This window comes from Falco rusticolus, chromosome 1, assembly GCF_015220075.1.
Source record: "Falco rusticolus isolate bFalRus1 chromosome 1, bFalRus1.pri, whole genome shotgun sequence".
Taxonomy (NCBI): domain Eukaryota; kingdom Metazoa; phylum Chordata; class Aves; order Falconiformes; family Falconidae; genus Falco; species Falco rusticolus.
In genome coordinates this window covers 69,801,106-69,817,812 of record NC_051187.1, presented here as the reverse complement: position 1 = coordinate 69,817,812, position 16,707 = coordinate 69,801,106, and the positions used below count along the sequence as shown (strand labels likewise).

Here is a 16,707-nt window from a genome sequence, read left to right as displayed (position 1 = left end):
CACCCCAGCAACAATCGGAGCCGTAAGAGCTATTACTGCCAGAGAAGGTAACAAAAAATATGCCTAAAACTTCCACTGCAGTACGTCAGCTGTCATATCCAGAAGTTTGCTGCTTTACTACAACAGTCCTTGAGAACAATTTTTCAAGTTGTTTTTGATGTGTTTATTGTCTGACTTGATTGTTACATTAAATTAACACACACAATGGCTTTGTTAGTGTTACAGGGAACAAACTTGTCCAAGGAGGTTCCAATCCAAAATACATTGACAGCTTGTAAGCCTTGGTTCTGCGGAAAGATGAACGCTCATCAGAATGCATTCAGAATGAGGAAAAGCCCCCCACAGGTTTTTTCATTTTACACATAGCTAAATACTCTGCGTGCTAAGCATCCTCATCATCAAGCTTTTCTCTCTCTAATCTCCCTTCAAAAGCAGGTCAGATTATAACATTCGTTTTTAACGTTTACTTACCAATATGCATTTTTCAGTAAACTGCTAGCATGCAAAGTATTTGCTTTTACATTATGTAACAATGCATTCCATTTAAATTATTAACACTCCCCCACCTTCAGTTCACTATTTCCTTTCTACCGTCTTTCATTTGTACTGAATAACAGATGATTTTACCTGTACCTTTTGCTTCAAAGCATCATGCTTGCAACACGCAGCTCAAACAAAAAAAAAAAAAAAAGGCAAAAAGTTAACTGCCAAAAGAATTTAAAAAACAAGTAAAACCCAGTGATTTATTAAATTGCAGACTGTTCGAACCCCCACAATTTTTTTATGCCAAGAAACAAATATCTGGTTCAGCAGGCAACCAACAGAGTGCAAATGACTCAGATGGCTGGATAAGATACACAGAATTATTCTGAGTAAAATTTCAAGAATAGATATGTCTCTTACATGCAAGATTCAGGAAAGATACAAATCCTCTAAGAAAGGGAATATGCCTACTCTCACACACATTTCTATGAATGGAATGAATTTTTAAAGACTGGTGTGCTTTCTTATTATAATAAAGATGAACAATGAGAAGCAAGTCTTTTCCTCTCCAATATTTCACACATATACTGCAAGATATGCAGAAAAAACCACCAAGAACTACTTCAAACATAACTCAAATGCAGTTCATTTTTATAGCTCTATGGAGAGATTTCTTCTCTTTGCTGTAAAGACGAGGATAAACTTTCCATTGTACTTGTTTTAAAGAAAAAGCTAGGAGTAATTAGAAAAATGAACTACAGTCTTGTAACATAAAAGCTGTTTCCACAACAGTCTCATTCATATCAATCTGCATATTTCAGCCATAAAAGTATCTTTTTGTATTTTTGGACAATACACCACATTTTACTTCAGCTGAACAAAAATCTCTTCTTTTTCTCTTGGTGACAGCAGAGTTACTGACATAGGCAGTCACAGAACAGCATCACCTCACTTGGTTAAAGAAACAATATTTATAGATGGAATTATCTTCCAGGCATTAGTATTACAGAAAAGAGTTAAGGTAACAATATGGAAAATTGTTTATTCCCTATACTGGAAAATAAAGAGAATTCAGAGATGCAACTGTCATTGCCTACAACTTTATAAACTAATGTCCTGACACATGAAAGAATTAGTACACATTTCTAAAAAGTTAAGAAAACCCCATAAAATACTATCAAATAGCAGCAACCCATGCTATATACTGTCAAGTTTTCCTCACTTCTCTTTGCTTTTCCCCAAACTTAGGTGAAAAATCGAAAAGTAACTGATTTTATCCCCATTTTGTCAATTTACGTAATCTAAAAGCTACTGCCTTTTGCAACTTTTCTGGTTGGGGTTTTGTTTTTTTGTTTTTGGTTTTTTTTTTTTTTTCTTTTGCTGCTAAACCATAACTACAATTGGATATCAGCTCAGATTAATACTGGGTCCTCTTACAAGTGGGCCAAAATCAACCATAAGAGCTTTCAAACAAACTGCAACCTTCTCTACTAATTCACAGAAATGGTCCCACTGCTTTTGCAGGATTTGCGATGAAATTATACACCTGAATTACAAGGGCAACGTAATGCTCTTTGGCTTTGTACCTCATCTTTCACAGGATCTTCTAAGCACTCTTCAGTTACCCACAATGCTCGAGTATCAGCATAAAATTTCCAGCAGAGATTTAAAAATTCAGTTTTCTAATCTCTGCCACTGCTGAATTTAACTTGCAGTCCCTCAGCTGAGGCAATGTAGCTTCTCTCATAACCTTGGAAGGTGTATGAATCTTTCAGTTCTACCAACCAGCACTGGTGTCCTGAAGCAAGGTACTCTAAACTGTCAGTAAGAAAATATTTAAACATTTAAGAAATTAGCTAGATGGTTTATACGTGATTAGCAAGTACCATCCCGATGGCTTCAGAGTGACATATACTTGTGTTGTTACGCTATTCAATTATGATTTTGCACACCTACACAAATATCCAAATGTAATTTTTTACCTATATAAATAGTCAAGTGACGCTCTAAGTTCAATTTCAAATTGCTTTTCTGCCACTGGCAACGGGGGCAGTGATAAGAACACACCCCTGCACCCTGAAACTACTTTGTATCTATGTTCTGCATATGCATCTGCTCACTAAGTGAAGTTTTCAATTGGTTTGATTTTTGAGGAAATAAGAGTGCGTGCATGTGTGTGTGTCTCTGTGTGTGAACAACCAGAAAACAAACCCCAGTCTGTAAGGAGGCCCATTTTATTGTTTGTGATACAGTTGACTTGAAGGACAGTTCACATTTCCTTTTTCTGAACAAAGTTCTGACATGAGGCCCCAGAATACTCAAATCTAAGTGATTTGAAGTTCCCCGTTAGCTGTTGTAATTAAAACTGACATTAAGCACAGAAATTGTGTAATACAATATAAAGACTAGCATAAGAATACTAATCTTCAATAAACCACTAAATTGATTTTACAGGAAACAGTCAATAAAGTATTTATACTAAGCTATTTTTAATATTATGAAATGGAGACAAGGAAAAGCAACACAACATATTAATAGAAGAGATGTTAACGGATCTCAGTCAGACGAACTATATCAGCACTTCAGCATAGACTAAAATCTACTATTACTTTCAGTGTCTGAAATTAGTTTTGTGATATAATAACACAAAAGGTGACATCTCTTCCCTCCTCTCCATTTTTCTTGACAAACAGTATACCTATATAATCTATGCATATTGAGTTTTGTTACACACAGACTAACATTCTAGGAATAATAGCTACCTAAAACCCAGCTGAGGTATATTAAATATTGAGTTGTTTCAGTCGTTGTAGACCATAAGCCATGCAACCATCACAACAGCAACTCCGAACACTGGCAGCATAATGAGGTTCTTGTATTTTTGCCATGACGATTGTTCAACTTCTACTTCATCCTTTCTTTTTTTATTCTTTCTTCGCCCTTTTAATCTGTTTTCAAAAGCTTCCAGTTCAGCCTAGATGAAGAAAACCAGACGCACTTGACATTTATGTCAGAATTAAAAACCAAGAAAACTTGCAGATTTTAAATAACATTCCCCAAACCCATTTTATAAAAATAAGTGGCAGCCAGCGGAAGTTATGCATCTCTTGCAGATGAGGTGGTAGCGCTATATCCCATGGTTACAAAGCACTGCTTCCAACTATTAAACCATTGTTTAGTTTCCTATAAAAAACATTGCCAGTAACACAACCAACATTAGATTTTTAACTCAGCCTGAATACGTTAAGCCAAAATGAGATTTTTATTGCCATTATGTTAAAAATAATTATTTTTCCTATTAAAGAAAAGCACTTGTATTTAAACTATTACAATAATGTATATAAGAGCATACACTGAAATCTTCAAAGACCTCTTCCCCCGTAATAAGGATGTGCTCTCTGCTAAAAATAAACAAAGCCATAATCTATCGTCTTTCCCCCAATTCTTTATATTTTGCACACTCAGCTAAATTTTAGATTAATAGCTATCATCATAGATATGCACAAAAAATTTCCATTTGTTAAGTGTTGTAACTTAATACTTAGTCACTCATACATAGACCACAGTAGGTATATAGCATCCTTCAAAAGAAAGCACACGCCCTTAATCCCAAATATGAAGAAAAGCGACTGGAAAAATAAGAATGCCAAGCTCCCATCCAGAACACCAGTTTCAGGGCGATGCCTGGAATGAACAGCAGGATCCTCTGATCCCTGTTCCTCATCCCCCTCCACATCCTTTTAAAAGGTTATCAAGGTACAGACAAAACTTATTTTAGGGTACAAAGCTGAAATAAAACTGGAATTCGGCAGCTTGGAACAAAGAGTGTGAGACTGGGATGAGGTTCCAACAAGAGGCCATCTAATTGACTGGAAAATCAGAAAAGATGCTTTAAAGAAGATTTGAGATAGACTAAAACCAAAGTCCAACGATTATCTGGATTTTTGGGTAGAGATGTCAGCTACCAGAGACAGCATGGGACAAGGAGCTAGGGAGCAGAAAGACTAGGTGAAATGAAAGAGAGTGGAGAGATGGGAGCAGCAGAGCACAGCAAGCTGGGACTGCCTCTGCAACAGGCACAAGATTGAGCTGAAGCAGCGGAAAAGTGGAGAGTGAACAGAGACGAAGCCTGGCCATGAGAGGAAATAAATCTACATGACTACTACTGCAGTGCTGCCAGGAAGAGAGGGACTAAGACAATAAGGTAGGTGCATTAAAGAAACAATAATAAGACTGTTTTGGGAAATGGGCAGAGTAGTCCAGTAAATATAATTTTCCTTTGGAACTGAAAATTGCCTGATGTCTGGTTTTCCTCCACTGACAAGCAAACATTTGTCAGTTTCACAAAGTGGATCTCACTTCCCTTCTTGTGCCAGATACCACTGTTCACGGGAGAAAGGGACCCGTTTTGATGTCTATTCCTTTGTACTTAATAAAGGCAGAAATTGTTGGCACTTCTCTGACAATATGGGAGAAAAGTTCAGATAAAGTTCCACAGCCAGCTATTTGAAACAAGATTACTTTCAACTACCTAATCCTCCTTTAGAAAAGCAAAGTATTTTAATGAAACGTTTTTTCAAAATCCAAAATCTGGAGGCAAGTACAGAGTTCTCTTCAAGGTTTTATAGATAACATGGCAGTATTTCCTTTTACACAGACACTTAAAGAAAATGTAGGGTTATTATATACTTGTGATCTCTAAGTTTTGAAAGCAGAGTGCTTCATGAATTGCAGTAATCTGAATTAAAATACAGGGCTCCAACAATTATGTAACAGATACTGAATTGCTTTCCCAGTGATCTTTATAAAACCCCAGCTAAAAATAAATACATCATAAAAAAACCAAAACACAGAATGAAAAAAGGTTCGTGGGCACAGAATGAGAAAGAAGCCATCACTATCCTTGAAAAGCTACCTACGGATTTTATGTAACTGTCATCATTCCCAAAGTGTCACCTCAATGATTTCTGAACAATAAAGTACTGGTTGTGCCCAGTTTTCAAACTACCTTAATTTTTCAAGCTAAACAAGCTCAAGCTTTCCAATTAGAGTAGAACTTAACTTATTTGTGTATACGCAAATGAAAAGTAAACCAAAATGCATTTATTTAAACTGCATACTCAAAATAATTTGATGCCAGATGATGATGAGTTAACTGTTGCTCAGGTACTGGATTTTGCTCCTTCATGTGTTATTCTCTATACTTTCCCTGCAGCAAAAGTAGCAGCAGCTCCATGGGAAAATGTAGCTAAATGAACACAAGTAGCAGGGGCTATACAGACACAAAGTGTGTATCCTGAAATTGCAGGTCTTGTATTTTACAGGGGAGTGGCAGGCACGCTTGACTTTTGTAACTTCTAAAGAGCTGTTCAAAAAAAAATTCTTTCTAAGAAAAAAAGGAAATGAAATCTTTCATACAACTCTCAAACTACAACTCAAATTTGAGACCTCAACGTTCAGTACTTAAACTCTTGATTATTACCAATTAGCTAAAAAATGTAACCAAATCTTTTACACCAGAGTGGGATAGAAAGAGAGCTTGGTCCGAATCATTAAATAATCAAAGCACTGATCTTTTTTCCACCTCTGGCAATTGGGAAAACCCTGGGCTCACAGGGTGCCTCTGAGTTAGAAGCAGAGAGGAAGTTTGGCTGCTAGGACCACGACAAGAAGCCTAACCAAGCCATTTCCCTTCCACTAAGAAACAAGTAATCCCATCTGCAAATGATATTAGCAGAAGCTGCTACCAGATATAGCAAATACCAAAATACAAATGCACAGGCTTGCCAGAGAACTAATTTGTATATAACATATTTAATGAAGTATTAATCAAAACAGGTCTCAAGAAGCTGAACAGATGAGCTGTCTATATAAAAAGCACTAATGAGATCAGGAAGGCAGTCCAAGATGCAAACTTTTGTCAGAAGGGAGTATACTCAACAAATATATACTCTTAATGTGACCTGACACCCTACAATAGTGATGTCCTCCAAACTGCACCACCAGATGGCAGATTATGAGATCAAACCAGAAGGGAATCAATTTTACATAAAAGGCTGCAGTAGCTGAGGTTAGTGCTTGTGTGCAAAATCTAAAGCCTGTTTATTAGTTACTGTTGTCCTACTGTTTGCTATTGTGCTATGTAAGTGCCCACTCTTAATTAACCTTTTGGTAGGCTTGGTTATGTATAGATGAAGTTTTCTATCCCTGAACAGAAGCTGCATCCATCACAAAACACGTACACAGAAGCAGTTGCCATATATTGCACCAGGGTACTGGCTGGACTGTGAGACTTCAGCGAATGTAGAAGTAGAAAGCAACGGTGGCATGACTGCAGAGAGAAATCACTGCTGAAGAATCAAGCTAAAATTAATGTTGCACACTGTGCTGGTGGAGTGAATCCGCTAGAGTTTCAGAACAACCTCATTACCAAGACTTTACAAACGGGACTATTAAGTGATTTTGAGGCAGCAACCATTAGTAACTGGGATGCCTTCTGGAATGCATGAACACACTACTGGTGCAATACAAACACCAGCAACTTTGAATTTCTAGTGCTAGAATTGTAAGCGTGTTCTTTACAGGTGTAAATATCCATTACTGCACTTCAATACTTAGCTTGTAGTTATCAGTTACAGATTACCTCCACCTAACAAAATGGTTCAGACATCTCTATGCAAGCAACACTTCCTGACCTACGTCCCAGAACTAACATTTCCAAGGTCAACTTAAGAGAACAATAATTAGATGAGCTGTCTATGAGTTGTACGAGGGAATATGTGATCAGTACTGTACACAGCTGAGGCACGAATGTAACAATACACAATGAAGATGTTCACAAAACAGTGCCTCGTCCCCTGGACAACAGGTACATAACTGCATGCTTCTCCTGCACAATGAGCTGACAGCACTCCCCTTTGAAAAACAAAAGCAGGCCTTGCTAGGGCATTGATTCACAGATGTAGTGCTTTACAAGAAGTCTCTAGGCAATTAATCAAAGCATGCATAACAGAAGTTGTGACCCATAGAGAAATTGTCTATCCTATTGAGACTGGGAAAATGGTAAAAGAGGACTGGGTCTGTGGAGTAAGCCTCCTGTGTCTCCCAAGCAGAGCCAGTGCTCTTCGATAAAAACAGCGTGACATGCAGGTGAAGACACAAGCACAACCCAATACATAACTGTTGTGATAATGGAGTAAAAGGAGAGTCGGAAAGCACATGATAGACTCAGAATATGATTTGGCATCCAACGCTCAGGCGCAGGCATATACATACATGAACTGGTTGGAAGGAGTGCACTAAGGCTGTAGCCCCCAGATGAAAAACCTGCCCTAGCCATTACCACCAACCAAGCTTACAGTTATTGCCTGAAATATGATTAGTATTAGTGTCTCCAGGCAGCTGGCACAGAAGCTTCTTGGATTACAATGCCGAAAACATACGCTCACCAACAAGAGCAATTACAGGAAATACATGTTCTTCCAAGCTTGGCCCAATATTTAAATCTCTAAGGAGGCCATTCAGCAATTATGTGGGGTTTACACATTACAAAGTGTTCAATTAAAATAAGAGTACTCAGCATTTAAAAAATAAACCACACTAATCTTACATTACTATGATTGTGTATAAACTGGTTAATTATTGTTTTGCATAAAATTATGAAAATTGTTTAGGAAAATGTGGGCTTTTAACCATCATAAAACATTCACAGCATACATCTTAGAGCAAGGTAACAGCAGACAGGAATGACTGTGCATTAGTTCCATGTAAATTAAATGATCTACTAACAAGAACAAGGTGGGGAGGAAGCAGGTGAGGAAGAAAGGCTGATACCTGTTGTCTTCGTTTCTCTTCTTCAATAGCAGCTTTGGCTTCTGCCTCTTTTATCTGTACAGACATACAAAGTGATAAGTAACTGTTGTGAACAGCAGCTAAACCTGTTTTCTTATAGAGTCATAATTACTCCTATAGAACGGTTCTCAGCTAAAGTGAACAAAGCCTCCATCAAGTGAGCTCTTAGTTTTATTGAGATGACAAAATATCCTCAGAAATAGCTGCAATGGAACGTATAATGGATGCTACAAGGTTATAAATCGAACTTCTGACTTCAACTTGGCAAGCTCAACCAGAAATATAAAACCTAAAAAGAATAGTTTGTTCACAAACCACCAGGAAAATTCCTAAAGACAGTTATTCTAAGTTTCCGACAACTTTATCCTCAAACTCAGTACACTTTACACATAAAGGTAATGCCTGTATGTAATTTACACACGTTTCATTCTGAGCACTTTAAATATTCCCGACTACTACAGCAAAAGGAAACCTCTACATTTGTACAGAATACAGCATACATTGGATAATGCATAACCAAACTGCTTTAAAGCTCTTGGTGTAATGCAAACCAAATGTAATTAAAAAAGCTCCACCATCAGAAAGTCATATGAAAAGAAGTCACACAAGTTACAATTAATAATTCTATATTAATGTTTTGTAGTGTTCAAGAAAGCAAATTAAATGGTAGAAATTATCAAGAAAAGAATGGCAGAGACAGGAATGCCAGTATGTGAACACATGACACTTGAATCTTTGCTCCTACATTCAGTTTTGGTCCTGCAGTAACAAGAGAATGTAAAGCCTGAACATGTACAAAAGACAATAGGATGGAGTGGCTTCCATCTAAAGAGATGCATCATTAGGATTCATTAGGTGACTACCAGGGCACAAAATCCTAAAGACCGTGAAGATATCAAATAGGGACAAAACATCAATAATTTTTTCATAATACAAAAACAAAGGCAAAAATGAAATTACCAGGAGGCTGGTTAATAACAGCAGGAATACTGTGTGGGAGCATTTGGCTAAATCTAGAAATTCAGTACTACAGGACATTTATAGATGCCAAAAGTTTATGTTGACTGAAAAACAATTAGGCATGCTAACAGGAGATAAATCCAAAGACCATTAAACACCAAGACACTAGCTCAATCTCTAAAATTCCCATAGCCAGAGATCACTATGTTAATAGCAGTAACAGGAAGAGCAGAGCACACTGGGGAAGTATGTGTGTCTGCTTTCTTGTATACATCTCTTGGACCATTAGCATTGCAGCCACTGAATCATCAGACCTTAGAAAAGTTCAATGTAAAAATCTCTAACTTTAAATGAAAAACAGTCTTGGTAGTACTAACTGGATGATTTGCATACTAACAGTGACAATTACTGAACATGGTTTGCGCAGGTGGAACATGTTCCAAACAATTTGCTATTCAAGAGCTTTTGATGACTAAGGATAAAGCACAGTAGCCCACGCTAGTAGCTCAAACACTAGCTCAAACAGGGTGCACCGAGGACAGGGTGAATAGAACAGTCCTATTTGCAGGTTTTCAGATCAATTTTTAAAATTGCTAAACCATGTATCAGATAAAAGCATTACTGAGAATTTCATTAATTAATTAATTCTCAATGACACAATGGCAGAGTCTCTCTTTAGAAAAGTGTGTAAGACCTTTTCAGCCACACACATCTGATATTGGAAGTCTGGTGTGGAAAAACACACACAACCAGCCTCCTGGTATTTCACTGCCATCTAACGGCTGAACTTCAGTTCTGAAAGAAAAAGTGACCCACAAATGTGGAAAAAAGCAGAAGAGATTCTTTTTACACTGGTGTAGTCATATTTGTATAAGATACATACATATAATATACATAGGTAGAGGGAAGCTTAACCATCACAGTATGGGAAAAATTTCTAGAACTATTTCTTTAATAACATGTACAGTAAAAGATTCATTCAGTTCCTCAGAAGTGCATACTCATCAGGTGCTCAACATCAAGAGTTTTATTAAGAGTTAACACACTGTTTTTGGAAATTGATGGTTTTGCAACTGTGCAAACTAAATTGTCCTTGTAAATGTCTGCAGTTTTTTATAGGCTTCTTCCAGTCTTGACACATTAAACAGTAATTGAAATTACTGTCAATGGCTAAAAGAAGACAGATTTCAATTAGATATTAGGAATAAATTCTTTACTGTGCGGGTGGTGAGACACTGGAACCGGTTGCCCAGAGCAGCTGTGGGTGCCCCATCCCTGGCAGTGTTCAAGGCCAGGCTGGATGGGGCTCTGAGCAGCCTGGTCTAGTGGAAGGTGTCCCTGCCCATGGCAGGGGGGTTGGAACTACATGATCTTTAAGGTCCCTTCCGACCCAAAGCATTCTGCAATTCTCTAATAACGTGCATATAATAGGAGATCATTCTAGTACGTCATTAACAAGTCAACACAGGATACAAAAAGGTGCCCGAAAAGAATTTAAACAGAACTTTGTAACTTCATATAAAAAACCCCAAACAAATCCATGCTCTTCTGTGAGGAAGGTACACATAGCTAGGTTATGCCACACAGTACATCTGTGGCATTGCTTATAGTAGAAACTTGTAGTCATTTACTCATTACCTTAGGCCACTCCTTCCTGTGGATTACAAAGTCAGTGGTGAGAAACAGGAACTAGTATCTGCTGACACCGCGCTGCTCCACACTGAGACATGCTGTTGTGTCCCAGTTCATGCAGTCTCTCATGAATTCACCTTGCTTTACTGCACTCCATGCGCTATGAACTTAACTTCACACTCTTACTGGAACTGTTTGTTACGGTTGGGATTTTCTAAAGGCATATCCCAAGAGTCTTAGCATTTGACCACCTGCTTGCAAAGTTGCAGGATTTGGTCTATGTGGTACTTGTTAGAACTTGCCAACCAATCCTGAAAAACTGAGCAGAAGCTGACAGAAGTCGGCTTTACCTACTGATTTTTTGGTTTGTACATTTACCACATCTAATACTTAACTAAAAAAGCCTAAGCAAATTATACACCAATTCTTTTCGTTTATGTTTTAGTAAAAGGCTTATAAGAGTGCGGTTGATATTCTGTCTCGGGGGGACAGCATGCAGCAATTTCTTTACTTCATAAAACAGCAGAACTAGAGAGAATTCACATTTAGAGCAGGCTAAAAAGTATACTGTAACTGCTGCAAACTCTCCATTCTTCTGGTACAGGGCAACTGTATGTGTATCTAACAGTGTGACAGCATTACACTCCTTGTGCTGGACAAGTTGAGCATCCAATGGCTACCAGACTTTCACTGGAAAAAGCAGATGTAAATGCCCCGTGAAGTGGCCTTGCCCAAATCCTACAGCACTAATCATCAGCATCACTGATCACTTGTTTTCAGTGGAAGAAGAAAGAAAGTTCTAACAAAAAAAGAGAATAACAGAATATTGTTTTAACATAGCATTTCACCACGTTAATTAATATTGTCTACAAACACTGTAATTCTCCCCACTAAGCCAAATCCAAGTCTGAAAAAGTAGCTGCTATTAAACAGTACACCTGTTTATGTTGTTGCATTTTTTCCTGGTATTGCCTTGAAAAATAATTCTGTGTTCATTTTTTCCTACTTTTCTTGAAGCACTGAGAAGAAATTATAGCTACAACGGATACATTACCTCAGATGCTTTCCGTTTCATTTCCTTGCATAACGCATCACATTCCAGTGAAACTTGGCCATCTTGTATCTTGCTGCACTGTATTTCCTGTTAAGTATAATTTGAGTCTTTTATAATCCCTTCCCTATATTAGTTATGTCTATTTCTTTATAAAAATAATTATAAAACGTTCTTATTTAGTAAAAATTGGTTACCCAGAAAGCAAAGCTAACGATTAAATGTTATTTGAACCTGTAATTACGTAATAACTTGTCCTTTTCTCTTTTTCTTCTTTCTGATAAGCTAAACTGAAAGCAAGAATAAACCAAGTAGCCCAGCTGAAATTCTCCTCTCTTCTCTTTTTTCACTTTCTGCCTAAGAAAAAGTAAGATAACCTTTGAGCTAGCATTCAGAGTCTCAGTAACTTCATGTACATTCTCTTAAGTGGCTGAGATGACAGGGCAAGGTCTGGTCATGGGGGGGGAAAAATTCTCACACTTCTTCCCCTCCTCCCCTTAATATTGAAGAGAAATAAATAAATACATAAATGTGGTTATCTGTAAGCAGACTTCAGTTTGAAGCACTTGTTTTGTACATGTCATCCTTTCTCCTGCTGAACACCCCACCTGCAAGACATTTCTTGGAGAAGCTGAGAACTCTGGGAACTGCAGCCTGATTGGAAGGCTCAGAAGTTAACTGGGTCCAGAAAAATACTTTAAGCACCTTTAATTAAGCCAAATAATGATTTTTTTCATTAAGTCATTATTACTTGCCAAGACTTAACATCAATTGCTGTTCTTCCTCTCATAATACTTCAGTTGTAATAAGCTTCTTACATTACTTTGTCCTTTATCTTTGTTAGAAGGTAAGGATGCTGATGCCTGTACTCGCTTTTAGGTTTGCAGAGAACTGTAATCAATTATTCCAGTTAGGGATTCACAACATCTGTGCTTGTTCCAACTTATGCAATTATAAACTTTCCCAATATCATCAGAAAAACTGATTTTTCTTCTCAAATCACCCCAGCTCATCTGATTATTCTCCCAATGGAGCTACAAAAATTGAAGTGTGCTGGAAGATAAAGCTATTGGTAAGTCAAGCAGCTAACATATTTTAGAACTAACGGGATTTTATATTCTCCAGTGGGTCTTTTGATATTGCAGCCCAGATCTTCAACTGATGTGAACTGTTATAGCTCTGCTAGAGTAATTGGACCTATTCTAATCCACATCAGAGATAATCCGTCCATAGAAGCCTAGGAACGCGCAAAGAAAACACAGTGTTCTCAAAATTGTAACTTAGAAATTTACCTTTTTCAGTCTTTTACAGAGACATCGGAGTTTAACCTTCTGGCTGCAGTTCAGAGGACAGCTACCTGAATGGCAAATCTCTTTACACCGGTGACCGCAGGGCAACTATAAAGAACAAAACACATAAACAAAACTCCTACACGAATAAAAGATTGTAAGATTACAAAGAATGTATGAACTGGTTTTATTTCAGACATAGCAGCTTAACAGAAAACTCATTTCAGCCTACCAATTTTTCCACTTTTTGAAATAGTTGATTATTTTTTTTGCAAAGATTTGCTTGTTATTTACCATATTTAGTTTCCTGCAGAATGATTTATCTTTTATTGACATAGCTTGATTAAGAACCAACTTCTCCTTTTAAGTATTTCAAGAACAGTCATCCACACAGTAATTTATACAGCAATTACCCTAGCTATCTGTATGTTGCGGGAATATAAGTAAAGAAGGTAAAAAGAAACTGAAAGATCAGAGTCGGCCAAAAAAAAAAAAAAAAAAAAAAAGGCAAAAATCAGAAGCAAAAATATCACAAAAGAAATTTTTGCAAGAATCTCCTGAACTATGCAAAAGTCAAATACAGGTCACCACTATTCTTATAACCTCCAAAACAATTTCACAAAAACCTAAATGTCTGCATTTGGCAGATTATCCCATTTCTGCCATCTGAGAAAGAAAAAGACTTGAATTGAGATACTAATTTAAATACGCTGACTGATAGGAATGTATCTGTGCTCCCAGCATTATATTAGATAAAAAAATTACAAGAAACCAACATTTTTTCGCTTACTGCTAAGAACTTGGCTGAAAATATCCTTTACTCATACACATGCCCATAAGATATCTCCACAACAACAATTTTTTTCAATTACATAACCCAAACAATATACACAAATACATAACCAAAGGTGGAATCTCAACTAAGACATCTAATCAATTTATTTGTAGAGGTAGCTTTAAATTCCCAAACTATTTAAAGTAGCACTGGATAGTGTTCTTTATTAAAAGCCAAATTTCACCTCTTTGCTCTCATCAAGGGATTAACACAACTTGGAAAATGCTCTAAGATAAACAATTTTAAGATACGTTAAAAATTTAAAATCTATACATACTACATCATCCACAAGAGTGAGAATATTATATAAGATAATTATAAGGCTCAGGTGTATACACTTCTTGTTGATTAGCAGATTGGGATTCTCAGAAGTCCATTGGAACTGGCTCAATGTCTGTGAGCTAGTATCATGAAACATAGTCACCATTTCAGCACATTTGACCCTAGAAGGACTAGAAGAAACCTCTAGAGTCACGACGTTTAGTCCTGAAGTCCAGTCCACCTAAAGGCAGGCACCTCCTATGATTCCTCTAAGATGGGACAATGCCTTACCACAAAAATAGTCCCCCATTCTACCACTTCACTAAGGAGATTGTTGCAGGAGCTCATTACAAAGTGCATGAGCTTTTCTTTTTACATTCCATCCATTTGTCCTAGCCAGTCTAACCCCCTTAGTTCTTATCCTCATATTGAAATATTTCTCTACTGTCCTTTCATAAAAGGCTGTTTATTCCCATAGTATACCCTTCATCGAATTTCAACCAGCTTAAATCAATGACTCTTGATTACAGTAGTCAGAACTGCATGTAATGCTCCAAATGACATCTCAGCAGGAAGGACTTCATACAATGCCTTAATTGCACTTTATTCTTAATAGAATATCTTCCCCAATACATCTTCAGTTCTTATTTGCATTTCTCTCCAGCTAATCATGTGTGACAATAAGAATTCCTGCTGTTTCCTGGGAGCTTATTATTAGCCATGACATGCATGCTCTTACTTTTTTTTTTGTATCTAATAACATGCCTCAAATACACGTGTTCTGCAGATGCACTTCCTCAATTGTTATGTGCTGACAACACTCCACACATCTTCATCAGAAAATTCCAATGTTTTTTAGTGCCAAGGTCACTAGTGAAAACAATGCAAGGTCAGGTGTCAATCCAGTCCTTGGGAAAACCTCCTTGTTAACATCTCTTGCTCCAACTTTTCATTTAGTTTTGTTGTCAGTTTGGTTTTGTTTTGTTGGGTTTTTGTTTTTTTTTTTTTTTTGGGGGGGGGGTCAGGTAGCTTTTTAAAAAACAATAAAATACAAGCAGTTGTTTCCTTTAGCCTGCTTTTATCCTTGTATTGACACTCTTCTGTATCTGAAATAGATATTCACTAAGTGCCATTGTCTCCTTTGTTCTGCCAAAGCCTTATACAGCAGATCTAATCTATTCACTTTATCGGGGGGTGGGGGGGCAATATAGGTTTGTTCAGACACAACTGATCATCAGTAAATCTCACATTTTGCCTCATTTTGAAAAGGTGAGGGGAGAAACTTGTCTTTAAGCCTTGTACGCTGAGATCAGACTACCAGCCAGAACACGAGTTCTCATGGCTGAGTCTGCTCACTAGCGACCACAATCTTTGCAAAACCAATTTGCTACTGCACAACCTCTATGCAGTAAGAGGGCTCTTCTCCTGGCTCTCTGCCCAAAAGCATCACACACAATAACGCAATTTAGCCTCATCAGCAAATTATCTCATGCTGGCCAGAAGAATCCACTGCTAGAACTACTACTTCCAGCTTAGTCTTCCATACTAATTAGGCACATTTCCATTAAGTGTCAAAGCCCAGTCTTGTAACTGACATATCAGAGCTGCAAATTCAAGACAGGAGCCCTCACCTCAACCTCCAGGTGCTACTGCAATAAAATTCTTACATTACTTATCATTAGAGCAAAATTTGCAAAGCACAGAATCAGGTTTAATCCAATACTGAAACCCAAAATTACACATTTAGTTCTCTGCATAGAGCTACACAGTTCACATCCTCAGGGATGCGGACAAGAATGAAGCTGGCAGTGTAACTTTCTTTTTACTCCTTCCAGTGCAAAACCAACATAAAAAAAAAAAAAAAAATCAAGAAAAGCAGTGAAATGGAAAACAACATTTCCCCATCATCTCAGAAAGCAAAAGCAATCCTACTGCTGTTTTGCTGGATAAATAATGCAGCGGGAAAGGATTATTATTTCTTTTTGCTTGTTTTTAAGTGTCCATGCTGAGCCACTTGGCGCTAAAACAGAAAGCATGTGCCCCTTTAGATCTTTTTTTACCATACAAGATCTCTTGTCAAAAGCTCATGGACTAAAGCCTGTTCATTTTGGCCTTTATGTTTGGCATGGCAAGGCCTTTAAAAGAAAGGGATTTAACCCACAGCTCTGAAAACAAAATAAAATCCTACAAGTATTTTCCCCTAGGCAATGTATCTAAATCTTCACATTATCTCTGATGATGATAAAACCCATCAACGTTCATGGAGGCTTAACTGGTCTCCACTGGAAGTTCAGAAATACAACCTGTTAATACACACCTGATAATAAAGAAAACAGCACTTTTGA

At 37.3% G+C, this 16,707-nt stretch overlaps 1 protein-coding gene across 2 annotated transcripts in view; it reads right to left on the bottom strand.

Annotated features, from left to right (window-relative positions):
* Positions 1-1,834: 1,834 nt before the first annotated feature.
* The window catches only part of NFXL1 (nuclear transcription factor, X-box binding like 1), a 48,551-nt gene continuing 33,678 nt past the window's right edge, over positions 1,835-16,707 (bottom strand). For both annotated transcript variants that reach the window (XM_037383767.1, XM_037383774.1), the window contains exons 19-22: positions 13,270-13,374; positions 11,981-12,067; positions 8,317-8,370; positions 1,835-3,457 (exon numbers count right to left, since the gene is read on the bottom strand). In XM_037383767.1, the coding sequence (XP_037239664.1) occupies positions 3,284-3,457; positions 8,317-8,370; positions 11,981-12,067; positions 13,270-13,374 (420 nt within the window). In that variant the 3' untranslated portion in view covers positions 1,835-3,283. The remainder of the gene's footprint in view (positions 3,458-8,316; positions 8,371-11,980; positions 12,068-13,269; positions 13,375-16,707) is intronic.